This window comes from Silurus aristotelis (genome assembly GCF_946808225.1).
Source record: "Silurus aristotelis genome assembly, chromosome: 6".
In the NCBI taxonomy this organism is placed as follows: Eukaryota; Metazoa; Chordata; class Actinopteri; order Siluriformes; family Siluridae; genus Silurus; species Silurus aristotelis.
The window spans coordinates 9,677,395-9,696,411 of NC_139579.1; the positions used below are offsets into that span (position 1 = coordinate 9,677,395).

The 19,017-nt window shown below is 37.0% G+C and overlaps 1 protein-coding gene across 4 annotated transcripts; it reads right to left on the reverse strand.

Moving 5' to 3' along the window:
• Window positions 1–251: 251 nt before the first annotated feature.
• On the reverse strand, window positions 252–16,676 carry kat2b (K(lysine) acetyltransferase 2B). 4 transcript variants are annotated; one of them, XM_083543281.1, is made up of 18 exons: window positions 16,493–16,676; window positions 13,768–13,909; window positions 13,469–13,698; window positions 13,269–13,355; window positions 12,203–12,384; window positions 11,859–12,050; window positions 11,678–11,775; window positions 7,920–8,045; window positions 7,304–7,443; window positions 6,938–7,146; window positions 4,647–4,773; window positions 4,462–4,572; window positions 3,550–3,693; window positions 3,197–3,311; window positions 3,077–3,107; window positions 1,663–1,726; window positions 1,373–1,457; window positions 252–950 (listed from the first exon to the last, which is right to left on the reverse strand). In XM_083543281.1, exons 3-18 carry the CDS (start codon window positions 13,661–13,663, stop codon window positions 757–759), a joined length of 2,100 nt encoding a protein of 699 aa, XP_083399407.1. In that variant the 5' UTR covers window positions 13,664–13,698; window positions 13,768–13,909; window positions 16,493–16,676; the 3' UTR covers window positions 252–756. The 4 variants fall into 4 exon arrangements, with proteins under 4 accessions (XP_083399407.1, XP_083399406.1, XP_083399405.1 ...); XM_083543280.1 differs by having other exon boundaries at window positions 16,316–16,676; XM_083543279.1 differs by having other exon boundaries at window positions 13,469–13,614; window positions 16,316–16,675.
• Between the last annotated feature and the right edge of the window lie 2,341 nt (window positions 16,677–19,017).

The following is a 19,017-nucleotide window of genomic DNA, read 5'->3' on the forward strand; positions in this document are numbered from 1 at the left end:
GTTTGTTTGTCTTATTCAGTTATCAACAGTCCATCCCAATTGATATGACCGGCATATCTCACAGACAACTTTGCTTTGTAAGGTTTTAGTTGATCTAAAGTTTTAATAATATTTATAAAATTACATCATACAAAGTCAAGCTCTTTCCTAAATATTTAAAAATACAAACATTTTACAAAACAACAAATCTACTAGTTATTGCACATTTTCTTTAGCTGTTAACTACAAGGTTGTTTTGGTTATTTTCCCCCCATCAGTTGGCTAGAAGTTAAGACCAAACCACAGTAAAACTTCCAAATCCTTATACCTTATACTTCATCTTACAAATGCTTTTCACAAATCTCTTTTTAAATAAGTGCAGATTTTTTTTTACATAGAAAACAGAAGTATGTGGTGTTCTTTAGTAATAATGTCACTTCTTGCATGACAGAGTATTTATGTACACAAGGCCAAACTCTACTGTAGAAAATATACAGCTATTATTTAAAGTACACAGGTTCTCACTTAAACACAGTTGTGAAATATAATGTTTTTGGCAGGGTTGAAGAAACATGAGGGAAACTTGTGTGTACACACAACTCTTTAAGATCATCTACACTATCTGGAGTCTTGAAGCTCTGCTTGTCCAGTTTTGTGCTACAACCAATTTTATGGAAACTGTAAATTCAACAAAGTCTGACAAGTGCCATTGGAAAGGAAAGAAAGTGCAAAAAAAAGGGATTTAAAAAAATAAGACAATTCCCTCACTGTTGCCTTCTATGTGCCAATAAGGCCAGTCTCTTTAATCTTAATGTAGAAGTACTTCTCCAGCAGATTAGCACATTTGTAGTACTCGCTCTCAGGAGGGTTGTACTCCCGACAGTTTGTGAAGATCCGCTGCATGTCCGCCATGAACAGCTTCCTTGTGGTGTAGTAGCGACTCTTCAGGCGCTCACTCATAGTCTTCAAATCTACACAACAGCAAGAACATGGACTGTATACATTTACAGGAACAACTGAAAGTTGCGTATATTTTGTTTACAATTACAGTTCTGGAATACAGAGCAACTTATAATGGGTTGATTGGTAGTGTTATAAGGAGCAATAACACTAAAAACTAATGTACAAGCGGAGATTTAAAGCTCAGACTATAGATAGTGAGACTTGAAAGACCTGTTTGCTGAACATGACATAAAAATAGAAGACAATTAATAAGTAGGGGTTTTATTTGTAAAATGTAATGTGTAAAACTATCAGACTTTTATATCCAATGCTTTATTTAACAGGAGCTATTGTAAGAAGTTTGCATCCATCACAAGAGCATTGTTTTTATGAAATATTCATTGCTAAGTACAAATGTTAGTGAATAGTGTGCTACTGAAATTATTTATACCCATAGGAAAGCGAATGACTTGATAATAACCAGGTGCATCATTCTTCTTTACTGGTTCCATAAAGGGCCATGCATTCTGGTGGGACTAAGGAACAGGAACACACACACACACACACACACACACACACACACACACACACACACACACACACACACACACACACACACACACACACACACACACACACACACACACACACACACACACACACACACACTGTCATTAAGAACAGAAAAGATTCTGTACAGCTTATATGGAAATTGTGAAGTGTGGCGTTAATGTGCATCACCTTGACTTGCTGAAGAATGGTTTTTAAGGTGCTACACAGCTGATCTGGATCTTTCACCTCTTTGCTGGAACAAACCGGAAATGTTCACACAAATCAAAACAGAGAAGTTTTTGTTATGCGATTTGAAAAATACAGCCTATCAATTCATATAGATTTTATATGAAACATGTATAGCAGCTTCCTGTTCTTCAATTTGAAAAGATTATAATGACAGTACTTCCAAAATCCATTCTGCAATTTTTGTTTACTTTAATAAAGCAACAATACACAATAAGAACTGGATCAAATATGGTCGTGTGGTGATGGGAAAAAGCACAGTGTTCAGTATTTTGATTTAGTATTGAAAGCATTAAAACGAGAAAATGGCTTTTTTATTGTTTCTGAGTGCAATCAAAGAGAAATTATTAATTTTTTATTGAATTTATCAGTACAAGTTGAATCAAACAATGTGTACTAATCAGGATCATACAACACCAAATAACTACATCAAATATTCCACTCTGGAGCCATTTGGGAAAATGATCAGAGTTCACCGACAATCTAGTAGAACATGGTGAAGGGCTGGGCTGTGTGGAATTTTTTGGTGTGTGTGTGTGTATATATATATATATATAATACTCAGATAGAAACTTTATTCGTCCTTATGGGAAAATTTCAAATTCCAGTAGTATCCACAAACTTAGGTAATAAGCCATGCAATAAATAATAAACAATTAAGGGTAATAAGCTTAAGTTTAAATGTAAGACGTTCTGAACAGTGAGAAATGTCAGCACAGACTTCTCCCCCTCATTTCATATAGTGAAGTATTGTTGGGTTTCTTTTGCCACAATTGGCAACCCTGCACTCTGATAAATCATGAAAACTGGGGTCAATAAAGACTAGATGTGTAAATTACCTGAGACTTGTGAATAGAGCTTGGGACACAATTATTTAATACATAATATTTACACAATATGCTGAAAATAATTTGGCTTCATTTTATAGTAAGAAAAGATTTTGAATCTATTTGCTTTAATGGATTTTGTTCGAAAAGAACAGATAAACACAACAGAAGCTGTAAAATACATCTATATCCTACAACACGGGGAGAGAATTACAATTTTAGAGTGTTCAGTTAGATTTAATTCCAATATCCAGGAGAAGCAGCTAAAATGATGACAATAATTACAGACAAATACCTTAAAAATAAATTAATAAAATATGACCTAAGACATATTTTACAGGTGTATTATAAAAACTACTTTTATAAAATACTTCTAAAATTCTAAGACTATTGATTGAAAAGAAAAAAAAAAAAATTATATTATTTAATAAATTCTTTTTGGAATAATCTTTTAAGGCATCTGTATAGAAAATTGCTGACTTTTGTAATGGAACCCTACACTACACTGAAATACTCTGAAAAACACTTACCTTTTTCCCAAAGGTTTCCAGCCGGTTTCACCTACAGACAGCAAAAAAATACAAAATGTATCCATCAAAAGAGAACAGAAAGAATACACTACATTTCTCGGTGACTGAGGTATAACGTACGTATGCCTGGAATGCTCTCGATGGGAATCTGCCGAACCCCCTCTTTAAAACAGGATAGACCCGGATACACCTTGCGAATCTGTGCCTGCTTCCTCTCAATCAGCTTCTTAATGATCTGTACAAAGTAGTAGTAGCAGCACTGTAGTTTATTTTTTCTCCAAATAAAGCTAATACACCATCAGAGAATACAGAGTATTCTGCAATACATTCTGTTATATGTGTTAGAAAGTCATGTGAGCACAGGGTTTCTACTTGTATATGGATCTGTACACGACAACTCGCAATCAGCTGATATGCCAGGTTCCCAATTACTAATTTGGAAAAATAAGAACTGAATTGAGCTACACACACACCTCTTTCTGTTTCTTAATGATGACAGAGAACTCTGTATACGGTATGCTAGGGTTGAGTTCGCAGCCCATGAGCGTAGCTCCCTCATAGTCCTTAATGTAGCCTACATACTTGGCTTTGGAAACCTTTATGTCTTTAGAGAATCCCTAAAATGGAAAGAAAGGCAAAGAATTGTTAAACAAGTTTCTATTATTTCACCAGCACTTATTCATGAGGCAAAACACTTATACAGTAAACCTAGTTTATAGATCTGAAGTTTCATTCAAATTGTTTCTACCTTCAAAGAATGCAATACATTTTATGAAAACCTGAGTTGTAATTGTGCTCGCTTAGGAAAATAAACATTAGGGTTTTTATTTATTTATTTATTTTACCACAGTGGACACTTGGGTTACTATAATTAAGCACTATAAATACTATAGATACACACTATAAACTATTGCATTAATAATAAATTATCTGGCATATGTGTATTGTAAAATTATCTGCAATGTTTTTGCAATTCAGTCTTACTCTAAGATCATAACGTTATTCAAAATCATTTCTCATGGCAGCTCAGCTTCCATCTTTTTTTATTTCAGAGGAATTAAGGTGGGGCATACTGTCACTTTTACACAAGACCAGTTACAACACCAGCTTTATTCGAGTGCTCTTCTCACTGAAGTGTCTGATGACAAATTGTGAAATCTCTGCAAGTACTGATACAAACTATTTCCTCTTTAACTGCTAGTTTAACAATTAATGATCCAAAGATTAAGACTAAAAAATACAATGTCCTGATCTTAGATATACACTAACACACCAGTGTCACCTATATTACTATACAAAAAAAACTATTTAATTTAAGACATGCTGTAGTGTTAGAACCACTTTTCAGGAATTCATGCATGTTTTTTTAAAAACAAAACACATGCCTGCTTTTTGAAGTAGCCTATGGCATACTCATCAGCATATGTGAGGAAGTTCAGGATCTCATGTTTGATGTGATACTCTTTCAAATGGTTCATCAGGTGTGTTCCATAACCCTGAGAAAAAACAGTCAGAAATATAAGTAACAGTTTTCAATTCAAAATATACATCTGAAATAAGTTCTTCTCACCTTGACCTGTTCATTGGAGGTCACAGCACAAAATACTATTTCCGTGAAGCCCTGAGAGGGAAACATCCGAAAGCAGATCCCACCGATCACACGGCCATCTTTGATCAGAGAAAGGGTCTTGTGTTTTCTGTGTTGAGGAAATTAGAGAAGAAACTAGACATCATTTGTGTCTTTGCTGCTGCTTCACTACTTACAGTTAAAATGACTATCATTAAATATTAACATCAAAACTTACTAGCACACATCTTACTTTTGGCCAAACAGTGTCAGTAATAACTGCATGTCTTGTTATATTATATTATATAATATTTGTTTCCAGTTTTATTTGCTCTCTGTTTGCTGTTATAATAAGCACCACTTTTCTATTATTCTATTATTATTTACTATTCCACTTTTCTTTATTGTTCAATTAGTTACAAGATCATTAAAGGAATCAGACACTGATGTTGGGAAGCCAAAGATGCTTCAGTTCTTCGCACAGGTGTTCAGTGTTGAGGGGGTTGAGATCAGGGCTCTGTGCAAGACACTCAACACACTTCTTTTAAGTCAAACTTAACACCAACAACCATTCAATTAAATAAAAATGTGATTGTATAGTGCTTTCAACAATAGACACTGTCCCAAAGCACCTTTACAGAATCAAACAGATTACACATTACACTTTCAAATGTATAAATCATGTCAATATAAGTCAGTGGCAGGCGGTCAGGGTCAGCAAAGCCTTCTCTGCTGGCCTAAACACTATCAGAAGCACTGACCTACATTTACAACCTAAATTCAAATATTTGTTCCATGAAATTGTATTAATTTATTCCCAACTTCATTTCGTAGTGTTTCTCTTGGCCGCACTGCTTCCAGTACGTGTATGTGGATGTTAGATTTTCTTTTTTCCAATCAGATTTCAGCCTCTTTGTGCTGCCATGTCAATCTAATCTGCCCAGGGCCTTTAAAGTTAATACTGCTGGCTCCTCGGCCATAGAGAGAATTAGCAACAAGTCTGTTTCTTTAACAAATCAGATTTCATATTCTCCTCACAGGGCAGCTAGCTGGCCCAGAATAGCGTCAGCATTTTTCTGTCCGATTGTTTGGTCAGAGGGATACTGTTACAGCCAAGTTCGACTAGCAAAACACGTGTGTAGCTCTGCACACATTAATACATCCGAGTTAGACTTTTTTACGCCTATGCAGAAAGAGTAATTGATTTGGTCTCAGACATACATAAAAATACATTTTGAAGAATAGCCAGACATCGTGAGGAGGTTGGCCAACCCCGAAGCTAGCTAGCATGTCTCAGCCTGGGAAAGGGTTTGTTTACCACTTCCAGACCAGTGAATACGAGCCTCTGGGGAGCGGTGCAAAGTATGAGTCTGCATCTCTGGTAAATAGTGAATTTTATTTACATTTTTATGTTTTTGTCATGTTATTAGACAAATATTGATTCTGAACTGCTCCAGATGATGTAGGTGCACAGTTGCAGTGGTAGTGTAGAGGTTTGGAGTCTTAACTGGGTTTCTTGCTTTAGTAAATTGGAATTTACCCTCCAAATGTGAAATGCCTCTCTTTCTGTAATGCCATGCATTGTTATATTGCGTTTTTATATAGTATTGATGGTTTCTATAATTGCGACGTGATGGTGGTATTAAGAGGTGGATTAAGTCAGGTAAGTTCCCACTGAAGGCCCAGGTACCAAATGCACCTGCCACTGATATAAGTTTAGCCCTAATGAGCCAGCTAGTGGCAACAGTGGCAAGAAAAAGAAGGCAAGGAAGAAACCTTAAGTGGAACCAGACTCAAAAGAGAACCTGTCCTTAGCCTGGTGCCAACAAATGTCCATTCATTATAGTTCCATCATTGTTGAGTTTATCAGCTATTCACTTCCATGTGTTTATTGCGTTCAATTGGTGCACAGGGCCATGTCATGCTAGATAATTGTTTGTCTTTTAAATTTAAGCAATGCAATGTAATGCTATAGAATTATAATTGTTATTATATTCAATGTTATTGTTCTAAATAATTTTGTGCTTCAGACTTTGTGGAAAAGGTTTGGGGGATAAACCTCACATAGATGTGATGAATGGGGTGCAAATACACAAATACCTTTGCTTAAGTTCTCAGGCACCTCGTGTTTGTTAGATTTAATAGATTAGATGTTGAGTTTTGATACTTAGACTTGATACTTAGACTTAGATACTTAGTTACTCCATTAAGTTCAATCATTTCATTTAAATGTGAACAGTTTTCTAAATCGAAAAAAAGGTTTTGATTAAAATAATGAAAAAATTAAGACGTACGGGTCGAAAACGAGGCGTGTGATGTACTCTTTGGGCATTCTGGGTAGCTGGTGAGAGAAAACATTCTGAAGGCCCACCAGCCACATCAAGATCTTCTTGTTAGGCTTCTGGTTGAGGGAGTTGCCAATGACGTGAAACTCTATCACTCCTCGTCTCTCTTCCAAGCGTGCAGCCTCGTCTCGTGCTGAGTGAGCAGAAAGGAGACTGGTCTGCGAGACAGGAGACAGGAGACATGCTTTCTGAGTCGGACGCTTTTTAGTCATCAATTAATCTGTCTTTGATGTGAAACCCAGATGACAAGTCTAAAAATATTTTAATCATTAGAAACATCACAAACATATATAACAAAGAGTACAGACTATGTACCTCTGGTACAAGCATAGCAGCAGGGTCTGTGATGGTGGACATGACTTCATTAATCAGCTCCATAGGAATGTCACCCATGACTCGTACTTTCTTAGTGTCTTCATGGGACGTTGGCTCAGAGGACTTTCGCTTCTCTCCACCTTCACAAACACACACTTGGTTTTGTTTTTTTGGTAAAGTCAGGTTTAGCTGCAAATGTTTTGGCACGACATCACTGCATCCTCCTTCCCACTCTTCTGAATTGACTCAGAAAAATGTCTCATGGCAGAAAGGTTTGCTACTTATTCTACGAATATGCAATTAATACATCAATTATTTCAGAATATTCTTACTTTATTTAATATGAACAAAAAAATATGACATGAATAATACTGCGACCTCCATGACAGCAGGTATAGGGAGAGACTGCAATATTTGTATTGTTCTATTTCTAATATTTATAAATTGATTTTTTTGCATTAGGATGATTGAATAAAACATGTAAAAGAAACTTTTCTTTTTATATTATCGCAAAAAGAAAAATATTGATGGCATGTCCTTGATTAAATAAATCATACCCCTAACAGCTGTCAGTGGTTAAGTGTTTAGTGCATTAATGTTAACGTTAACGTTTTACCTGCACTGGGTTCCATGGAGGTTGCAGTTTTGGGAGCAGGACTTGAGCTGCCTGTTCCTGTCAGGCCCACTGGAGACGAGGTAGTGTTGCAGTGGAGTGGCCGGGCCACTTGGGGCGTATTGATCACTAAACCAATCAGAAACAAAGACACTGAACAAGACCAATGAGAGGAGAAGAGATGACATGTTGGAACAAAACTTTCAGAAATGACTGCGGGTATTAACAATTTAATTTAAATTAAATTAAAAATAAAATAAAATAAAATAAATATATATATGTAAAAATGTCAGCCTAATGTCAGGCAGCAGCACAATGCATCACATCAAACAGATACTGCACAAGAGCTTCAGTTACACGTTAAAAATCTAATAAAAATATCTGGGATCTCTGTGACTTTAACTGTGGCATGGTTGCTGGTGCCAGATGAGCTGTATTGAGTATTTCAGAAATTGCTCATTTCCTGCTGGGTTTTCCGCACGGAGCAGTCTCTAGTGTTTATACAAAATAGTACAAAAAAATTACAGTTTTGTAGGTGGAAACATTTTCTTTGTGGCTTGGAAGATTGCCAGCCTAGTTTAAACTGATATGTAGGCTATAGTAACTCCAATTGTTACTCCTTACAACTGTGGTATGATGATCGCTATCAGTTGGTGAAGTAAATGGCGAGTTCTCCACACTCTCTGAAATAAAGTTTGGTGTTCCGCAAGGACCTGTCTTAGGCCCACTGCTTTTCTCTTTATATATGCTGCCTCTGGGTGAAATTATACATAAACATGTTATTCGCTTCCATTGCTATGCTGATGATACACAGCTGTATATGTCAGCAAAGATGAGAGAGATCAGCTCAACAATGTTGTGGAGTGTGTAAAGGACATTAGACAGTCGATGATTGATAACTTTCTTCTGCTCAACTCAGATAAGACAGAAGTACTTTTACTAGGACCACATGCAGCTAGAAGCAACCTTTCCGATTACGTAGTATGTCTGGATGGTGTTTCTGTTTCTGACAAACTGACAAAGACCTTGGTGTGATTATTGACCCTAGTCTTTCCTTTGAGGCTCATGTGAATAATATTACCAGGATCGCTTTCTTTCACCTTAGAAATATTGCTACAATTAGAAATCTGATGTCACAGGATGCAGAAAAACTAGTTCATGCTTTTGTTACATCTAGATTAGACTACTGTAACGCTTTACTGTCTGGGTGTTCGAGTAAGTGCATAAATAAGCTTCAGTTAGTTCAGAATGCAGCAGAAAGAGTCCTCACTAGATCTAGAAAATATAACCACATCACTCCTGTTTTAATCAGTATACACTGGCTCCCAATCAAATCTTGCATTGATTATAAAATACTGCTACTGACGTATAAAGCATTTAAGGGTCTCACGCCGTCTGACGCTTTTTTTAAGGTAAAGGCTCAGATCTAAAGGGATCATGGATATAGAGTGTTTGGTGAACTGGGATATTTGTATGCTGTCATCCCCTCACTCTCACACGTTCACTCAGGTTTGTTGACGGTGGTGTGGTGGGTCGTCTCTTATCCCAGTGATCCCTCATGTGGATGTTACCCTCTGGTTCTCCCTTTTAGCTATGCTGCCATAGCAAGTCTTGCCGGAGTCCAAACTGCACAGTGACATTAACTTTCATCCAACAATAAGGACACATAATAATCCATATCCTTCTATTCCTGTCACCTCTCTCTCTCTCTCTCTCTCTCTCTCTCTCTCTCTAAACATGCTTCTAAGGTTCCAGTGACCACTGTTCCTGCCCCTCTCCCCTCCGTGGATTTTCCCACTTCGTCCAGGCCTGCCTCTGGATAGTGTTCTCTTCGTTTGGAGGCCACTATTTGCAGCTGGGGACTATTTCTCATCAACGCCTTGGGTGAGTCCATGAAATTCCGGAGTAAGAACGGGCGCTTTGAGGATGGATTTGGACTGTAGTTAATGTCAACAGTCTGCAGTTTGCTTCTGATCACCATCACTGTACCCTGCAACATCGTATATCTGCAATAAATGGTGCAAATTTGGTGCAACCCAGACAAGGATGGGTTCCTCTTAAGTCTGGTTCCTCTCAAGGTTTCTTCCTTATGCCATCTCAGGGAGTTTTTTCTTGCCACAGTCACCACCGGTTTGCTTATCAGGGACAAACTTACTTATAAAGAACATATTAATTTTTTATCACCACATTATATGTGTAAAGCTGCTTTGAGACAAAGTTTATTGTTAAAAGCGCTATACAAATAAAATGTAATTGAATTAGTAGATATAGAATGTAATATCAACTGCATAAATCATTAACTCAACCTGTCTTTGTCTTTTTAAATTAGAAATTCTCCAGCAATTGCCCGATGCAATCCTCTCAACATAGACCAAAATCTCTAAGGAATGTTTCTAACATTCTGTAGAAACAATGCCATAACAAATTAAAGCTGCACTGAAAGCCAATGAGGTCCTATTATTGTCTTTACAGTGTTCTAAAGTGACTGAATATTTCAGTGTCCATGATTTTACATTTACATTTTACATTTATGGCATTTAACAGAAACCCTTATCCAGAGCAACTTACATTTTATCTAATGTATACAACTGAGCAGCTATGGGTTTAAGAGCCTTGCTCAGACACCCATGAGTAGCAGTTTAGTGTGGCTGGGATTTAAACTCACAACCTTCAGATCCAATACCTTAGCCACTAAGCTACTACCTTTGATGCCATCGAATTCTTGTCCTTGGCTAACAAGTCATTATAACTTAAAATTTCACTCACTCAATATTCAATCTAATTCAATTCATTTTTATTTGTATAGCGGTTTTAACAATGAACATTGTCTCAAAGCAGCTTTACACAGATAATGTGGTGATTAAAAGTGTTGTTTCATATGTTTTGTTTTTCTTTGTAACCATTATAAACTGTTGCATGTAAAAATCCCAGTAGGAAATTAAAGATTCTGGAAAACTCATACTAACCATGCTGAAAAAATCAACTAACCTTGCTACGAGTCACAGAGATCACCATTTTTCTTTCATCATTTCATTCTGATAATTGATTCTGGAGCTCTTAATTGAAAAGCATTAACTGAAGCTCTTGACCTGTTTCTGCTTGATTTTATGCATCGTGCTGCTGCACCATGATTGTCTAATTTAGTAGGTGCAGGTGAAGTGAATATCAGATTATCTTGTTATAGCAGCACCTGTCATATGGACACGCACAGGAAAAATTAACAAGCATAAGGATTTAAATGACTTTTTTTTAATCACCATGTTAGCAAAGCTTTTCCTGTCTACCATTGCTCCATGGTCCACTTCTGATGCTGGGACACAGGACTCTATATGTAATGCACTGTGTGCTCAGACAATCATAATCAGCATTACATTTTTCAGCAATTTGTGCTATTGTATCTCTTCTGTGAACTAGAATAAACAGGCTAACCGTTACACCTCTCACACAATCATGAGACAGCTTTGTTGATAGTTAACTGGTTGCCCTTTTGTGTTCACTTATGTGAGGCACTGGAACTGCATAACAGAAAATATCCCACAAGATCTGCTGTTATGGAGATGATCCACCCAGACCCAACTTGCCAATTTGTTTGAATTGACTGTTTACTTTCTGCCTAATACTTCCCACTCCTGTACAGGTGCTACTCTAATGAGATCAATCTTATTCACATATGCACATAAATAGTCTATGTACACACACAAAAGGGAAATAATGAAATCTGACATTTAACATTTTTTTTTTTTTAAGAAAACTCAATTCACCTCTAGGGATATGTCCACCTGTTGCACCACCTATGGAGTCTTCACTCCAGATGGGAGAATTTGGGCTGTACACCTCCTCCTCCAACATCGACAGGAACCTAAATCACACAGGCAACATTTAACAGCAAACACATTTAAAATATTGTGTTTAAATGGTGTGCATGATCCTGCATGTCCTCACTTGGGGAAGTGTGTGAGGATAAGTGTTCGTTTCTCTGGAGGCAGTTTGTCTTTCTCCTGCCTGGCCTGCTCCAGCAGCTGCTTCCTCATGATGGTGAAGACAGAACGCAGCAGAGTGCGACCAAAGATCTGTGTGGCTTCATAGTGCGGAAGACTGTCACAAAACTGCGGCACATTACAGTAACAAAGCCACCTGCAACACAAACAACAGTTACACAAACAGAACGATGTTAATCGAAGCATTAGGTGCAGTTCAAGAAAAAAAAATAGACATTTTTTTTACTACAATAATTTTACTCCTATATATATATATATATATATATAAAAAAAAAAGACTTCAAACACCTGGTGTAGTTGACTTTGTAGCTGGCCGTATCATCAATTTGAACACGCTGCCGTCTCAGCGATGGTGTCTCCAGTTGCCAGAAGTTGATCTGGTTAAGGAACATCTTAGCCAGTTCCATGATGGTCTGACGCTCTTTAGATGGCAGGTGACTGAACTTGTATTGAACAAAGTTATTCACCCCCTAGAATACAGGCACCAGCATGTCCGTGCATCAGATTTTTCAATACAGAACTGCAGTGATACCTACAAATGTTCTTCCACAGCAAAATGACATTCAAGAACTTTTTTCACTTCTGCTTTGAGCTACATACTAAACCAAACATGATAGATAGATAGATAGATAGATAGATAGATAGATAGATAGATAGATAGATAGATAGATAGATAGATAGATAGATAGATAGATAGATAGATAGATAGATAGATAGAGCAAATAGTAGCATTGTGCAAACTGAACAAGTGCAGATAAATATGTAAATAAAGGCTCAAGCAGAGAAAATGTGCAGAAGCTGTTGATCAAGTACAACAAACAAATGGAATTAAAACAAGTGGAATTAAAAGAGGGTGTGTTTTCGATTTCCTGCTATGACTGTACACGTCCATGGACTTAAAAATGTCGTATTTGTTATTTAAATAATTTTAACTTCATCAAATATTTAATGGAAACTAATTTCAATAATTTAAAAGAAGTGTTGTCCCCTGCAATGTTGATCTAGTTGTAGACTCACTTGATTCTAAACCCTTGTACTTTTGCATTTATTTTACATCATCACAAACAAGACCACAACTCACTATATAAAAATATATATTTTTTATTAATATTACTTTGGTGTGATTTGTAATATAATAATATGTTTTAATATATGTAAATTATGATGTCATCAGCTAAAACATATGCACAAATTACTTTAATTCTGGACATCTCACACCATTTTACACCATCTCGCACCATTTCATGTTTGTTACCATGGTATGCTTCCCAGTTCTCATGCTGTTACTTCATAGCCTCCATAGTGACATTGCTGTCAAGTTGTTTTTGTGCTGGTGTAGGTCTATGTTGTTTACCTGCTCGATGCTGGGCTTCTCAAATGGTGGACTCTCTAAAGCCTCCACCACAGGTCTCCCCATTTGCAGAATGCATTTCCTTAGCAACTACAAGTTAAGAAGAAACTGATCTTCCTTTATGAGCAAAACAGCATGAAGAGCAAACTTGAATGAATTAATGAATGAATTGCCTATATTACATGAAAATGACCTTAAGTCACCTTAAACAGAGAGAAGTAGACTTGCTTAGTGTCAGCATCCTCCTCTTTGTGGACGCATGTGTAGAGATATTCCACATCCAGCACAATACCCAGTAACCTGTTCATCTCTTCCTCCGATACATTCTCCAGATGCGTTACATGATCTCCTGGCCAATGAAAGAGGGATGAAAGCTTACCCGCTTCAGAAACATCCATTCAGCTGGTCTGTTCCATCCAACCAGGCCTCATGCCTAAATGACATGTTGTAAGCGAAATTTGGTTTGGCTTCATTTTTACAGCCTTGCACACAAACGTCTTACCTAAAGGGTGACTGCAACTCCTGCAAGGCTCCAGCAGATTTACTGCAGAGTTCAATTGCTCAGCCCAGGGTGGGGTTTGAGGTGGCGGAGTTGGAGGCGGATTTTGGCTCTTCCAGCCGTTACACTTACAAGATCCTTCAGCCTGTGGAAGCAAGCAAACTATTATGTCAGCCCCAGACGTCTTATTGCTAAAGACACCTATAATTACAAGTTTTGACAATCCAGGTTGCATGTACTATGCAAAATTAAATTTATCAACCAGATGTGCTGCTACACTTTTACAGCTGAATAGAACATAAAATGCATATTTTCTACATTTAAAAACATTAAGGACATTAATATATTTATACTAGGGCTAACAATCGATTTAAATAATTAATCACAATGAATTTTGATGATTGTCATGAGTTAACCGCAACTTAATCGCACATTTTTATCTGTTCTAAATGTACCATTAAATAAATATTTTTTAAGTTTTTAATATTCTAATCAACATGGGCAAATGTACATTTATTATTAGTGAAACCAAACTCAACATAGAGAATGAAGATCAAATATTATTGTAAATGTTTTAAAGTAATTAAGATGTTTTAAATCACGTATCTCATCAGGACATCAAACAGACCTTTTGCTATGATTCCACACGGACAGTTTAAATTGCCAGATGTTGCATCATAGCAAATTTTAGTGCTTGATTTAAGATTTGGCGCATCAGTAAAACAAAATCAAAAAATATTTGAGTTGTTTTTTTAATATATCTGACTAAAGAAAGGACATTGTGATAAATGTCTGTTGCATTGAAGGTTTTAATTTCACCTCTTTCATATAGATTTATTTATGGTTTTTATTAAATGGTCAAACAGAAATGGGTGCGTTAATAAAATTAGTAATGAATTTGCGTTAACACGTTCATTTTGACAGCCCAATTTATACAGCTGCATTATTGCAACACACAGATGATGGTGATCTAGCGATCTAGCTCTATTAAAGCGCCCTGACTCATATTGGTAGGCCTTAGAAAATCCAGTATGGGATTAAAATGAGAAAGAGACACAGGTTGGACAAAATGCAAATACCATTCACAAATTGGTCAAAAATCATGTTTTAAAAAAATCCCAAATGCTATCTTGTAAAATATTAATCACAGAAAACATTGAAAATGTTTCCCCTTTCACATGTGGTCACTTACAGTCACTACACTGTAGGAAGCAGTGATTTTATTAAAACACATATTATATATATATATATATATATGAAACAGAAACTAATTAATCAGATTAAGTTTATTTGTCCTCTTGGTGCAAATTATGAGTCTGCATCTCTGGTGAGTAGGTTGTATTTGATTTATGTTTTTGTCATGTTATTAGACAAATATTGATTCTGAACTGCTCCAGATGATGTAGGTGCACAGTTGCGGTTGTAGTGTAGAGGTTTGGAGTCTAAACTGGGTTTCTTGCTTTAGTAAAATGGTTTTCACCCTCCATATGTGAAATGCCTCTCTTTCTGTAATGCCATGCATTGTTATATTGAGTTTTTGTATTGTATTCATGGTTTCTATAATTGCAAACGAGATAGTGGTGGTATTAAGAGATGGATTAAGTTGGGTAAGTTCCCACTGAAGGCCCAGGTACCAAATGCAAGGCCAGCCACTGAGATTATATATATATATATATATATATATATATATATATATATATATATATATATATATATATATATGAGAGAGAGAGAGAGAGAGAGAGAGAGAAAAAGAGAGAGACATAAATTATAAAGTATAATCAAAAAGAAACCCTTCTAAGCTATTCTGTTTTCGTCCCGTCCAAGATTATTACTATGCATTCTGTTTATTTGTAAGTGTATAATACTGTGACTGTTAGGGCCAAAAGTGCAGAAACGGGGTAGGTAATAAAATTAACCACTAGACTCTTGGCTGTACTGGAGGAATCGTGTGCGTGTGCGTGTGCATGTGTGTGCGCGCGCGCTCTGTGACTGTGACGCTGCACTGAATAGGCGGGCTCGCGCTCTGTCTGTAGCCCCCCCCCCCCCCCTCTCGCAGCTGTCACCCTGTCAAAACAAAGACCAGAAAACTGCACAAACCCAACAACGTCGCTTACGTTTCCCAAACAGAACTTCCGAACATGCCACACAGGTATCGGCTTCGGAACGTGTCAGCGTCACAACATGTCGGCGAGATGAAACAATGTGCACACTGTGAGATCACAACACCTACGCGAGCACGCGCACAGTGCTTACAAACTCGAGCCCAGTGTTTACACCCTGTTCACTGCAACTCTGAGATCCGGATCACTACGCTAAAAGAAGCGAATTTGTATGGCTGAACATGTAAGGATAAGAAAAAGAAAAAAAAAAAGGAACTATGTCGGATTTTAGAAAGTGGCCGCTTTAGTGCTGCGCCTGCAGTTTTCTGAGAGTTCCGAGTGCAGCTCAGGTCTCACTCAGGTCTCACTTCACTCTACAAAACAACAACGTAACCCTCACTGCCGATTCATTTCTGCTGGAAAGCATGAAGGTCATGTCGGAAGCGTACCTTGCAGGAAGAGTACACGGCGAGTTTCTCGAGTTTCTTGAGGCGCGGTGAGCAGCGGAGCTGAGCCTTCGCAGCCGCCGAGCCGTGCGCACTTCCCGCGGTAGTCTCCGCCATGGCCGCGCCGCGAGCTCCGCAGCTCCGAGCCCCCCCCCCCCCCCACGGGCCCTTCCCTCTCACCGTGTGCCGAATCAGTCGTCTCGGTTCCTCTGAGAGATTTTTTTTTCCTTTCAGTCTTCGGTTGTGTGCTTCTTTTTCCCCCTCACTCTTTCTCTCTAGCGCTTTTACTCCTCCACAGCGGGATCAGACATGGCGTTCATCCCTGTCTTTTTTCCTCGTTTCGCTTGATATTGTAAATTTCATAGTTTGTCCGCTAGGGGACAACAACAACAATAATAATAATATTAATAATAATAATAATACCTATTTGCTATTATGATAACCTCCACTCTTCTGGGAAGCTGTTTCACTCAATTTTGGAGTGTGGAGATTTTTGCTCATTCAGCTACAAATGGTGTTAATACCAAAAGTCAGGTACTGATGTGTGAGGGAGGCCTGGGGTGCAGTCAGTGTTCACATTCATCCCGAAGGTGTTCTGGGTTGGGGTTCTCTATAGCAGATCTTCCACTCCAACCAGCTGGAACAGGTTTGGGTCTTGTACTTCAAGTGACATGAATATTAAAAAAAAATTTGTGTACCACAATGTTGTGGTAAGTTTAAGGAAAAAACACATGTAACTGGTCTTCTTTTACATCACGTGAACTACCGTCTGTGTGTGTGTGTGTCGCTTACCTGCAGAAGAAATGACACCAGGATGCACTATGGGAAGGAAGCAAGTAGAGGCAATGTGATGCTATTGGTAGTGTGTTGCTGAGAAACCTTGGGCCTGGGCATCCATGTGGATGTAACTGTTTGTACCTACCACCTAACTAAACATTGCTGCACACCAAGATAAACCCCTGATAGTAACTGTATTCCCTAATGAGATTGGGTTTTATTTAGCATGATAAAGCTACTTGTACATTCACACTGTAAAATTTGTTCAGGAATTGTTTTTTGTAACATGACAAAAAGTTCAAGGTGACTGCAGATTTCAGTCTTATTGAGCATCTGTGGTACATGCTTTACAAACAGGTTTGCAACAAACAGGACTTAAAGGATCTTATGCTAAATTCCTGGTGCATGACCACCATCAGAGGTCATGTGGAGTCCAGGCCTCGACAGATCAGATCTGTTTTGGTGATACAAGCGAAGGAGGAATAAATTGGGAATAGGATATTTAACCACTACGTGAGTGTGATGGTCAGGTGACCACATCCGTGTCCAAGGCAGAAGACTGTAATTTTAGAGTGAATGTCATATCTATAATAGTTTGATTATTTTGTTGTTAAGACTATTTATTAATTAGATCACTGAATATAACTGAACATGTTTTTTCATGTAAAAACAAAGAATCATTAAATCCAAACCTTGATTCAAAACTTCGAAACAGATCGTGGTTACTGTACAATTTTTTGTTTTATTGATTATCTAGACAAATTCCACATCCTTACTAAGAGTTAGATCTGTACAGTAAACAGAAAAGTTTACTACATTGCAACACCCTATTTACAGTAAATATCTGCATACACACACACACACACACACACACACACACACAATTTATGTTTACATATACATTATATATATATATATATATATATATATATATATATATATATATATATATATATATATATATATATATATATATATATATATATATATATAAATAAAGCATTCACACAAATACATACATTAACACACAGAGTAAGGGGAAATTGCCAATTTTTGTTTATATTTATACTTGCTGTGTACTTAAAGCACAATGTCTTTTGAGCTTACAAATATGAAACTAAATGTATATGTACATATGCATAAGATACAAAATAGAATTTATACAAATATTAGCAATCATGGTGACGGTCAAGAGCTTTCTCATGTTCTCAGTGAGAACACGGTTAAGCACACTCACAGCATTAGGTACAGAGCTTTAACAAACGATTTAAACGTCTATCAGTACGATTGTTTCTCTATTATACAGGTGCGAAAGTTCATGGAATCACTAAATAAAAGCCAACTGTCTCATGAAAAGAGTTGCAAACTAAAAGCAGCAGTCAGACCAAATCAGTCCAATTGGGCTCTACATCTCACATACCACTTTAAACAAAATAATTTTGAAAACTCTAGCAATTGCTCAGCATGTCATGTTTGTACAATTGTAAGGTTGTGTGCTTGATACCAAGAACACAGTTACCACTGCAAAACACTGTGGGGCCCATCAGGATTACAAGGCTGAAAATGTTACTTGGGCATTGCACACCATTGAATAAAACTAGAACAGAGTGCTGCATCAAGACTCATTAGGGACAAATATGTAAGGAAACTAAATACATGGAGAAGATGTGTATTTCGACAAGACTGTGAGCACACACACAATGCCTTAAGACTGATTCCAAGACATGCTTTTTTTCCTAGGCAATTGACTTGATTGATAGTGGATACATTTACAATTCTGCAAAGAGATACTAGCAAAAATGCTAAGTGCCAGCAATGCCTATTCAACTACTAATTTTTATTTTACTTCTGAATATTATATATATATATATATATATATATATATATATATATATATATATATATATATATATATATATATATATATA

What these genes read in the sequence shown, in the direction of transcription:
- kat2b (XM_083543279.1), bottom strand. Translation starts at nt 16,429, where the DNA reads ATGGCGGAGACTACCGCGGGAAGTGCGCACGGCTCGGCGGCTGCGAAG. An exon ending in GAGTTGCAGTCACCCTTTAG is followed by an intron (nt 13,615 to 13,767) that starts GTAAGACGTTTG and finishes TTCATTGGCCAG; the next exon opens with GAGATCATGTAACGCATCTG. An exon ending in CGAGAGCATTCCAGGCATAC is followed by an intron (nt 3,108 to 3,196) that starts GTACGTTATACC and finishes TGCTGTCTGTAG; the next exon opens with GTGAAACCGGCTGGAAACCT.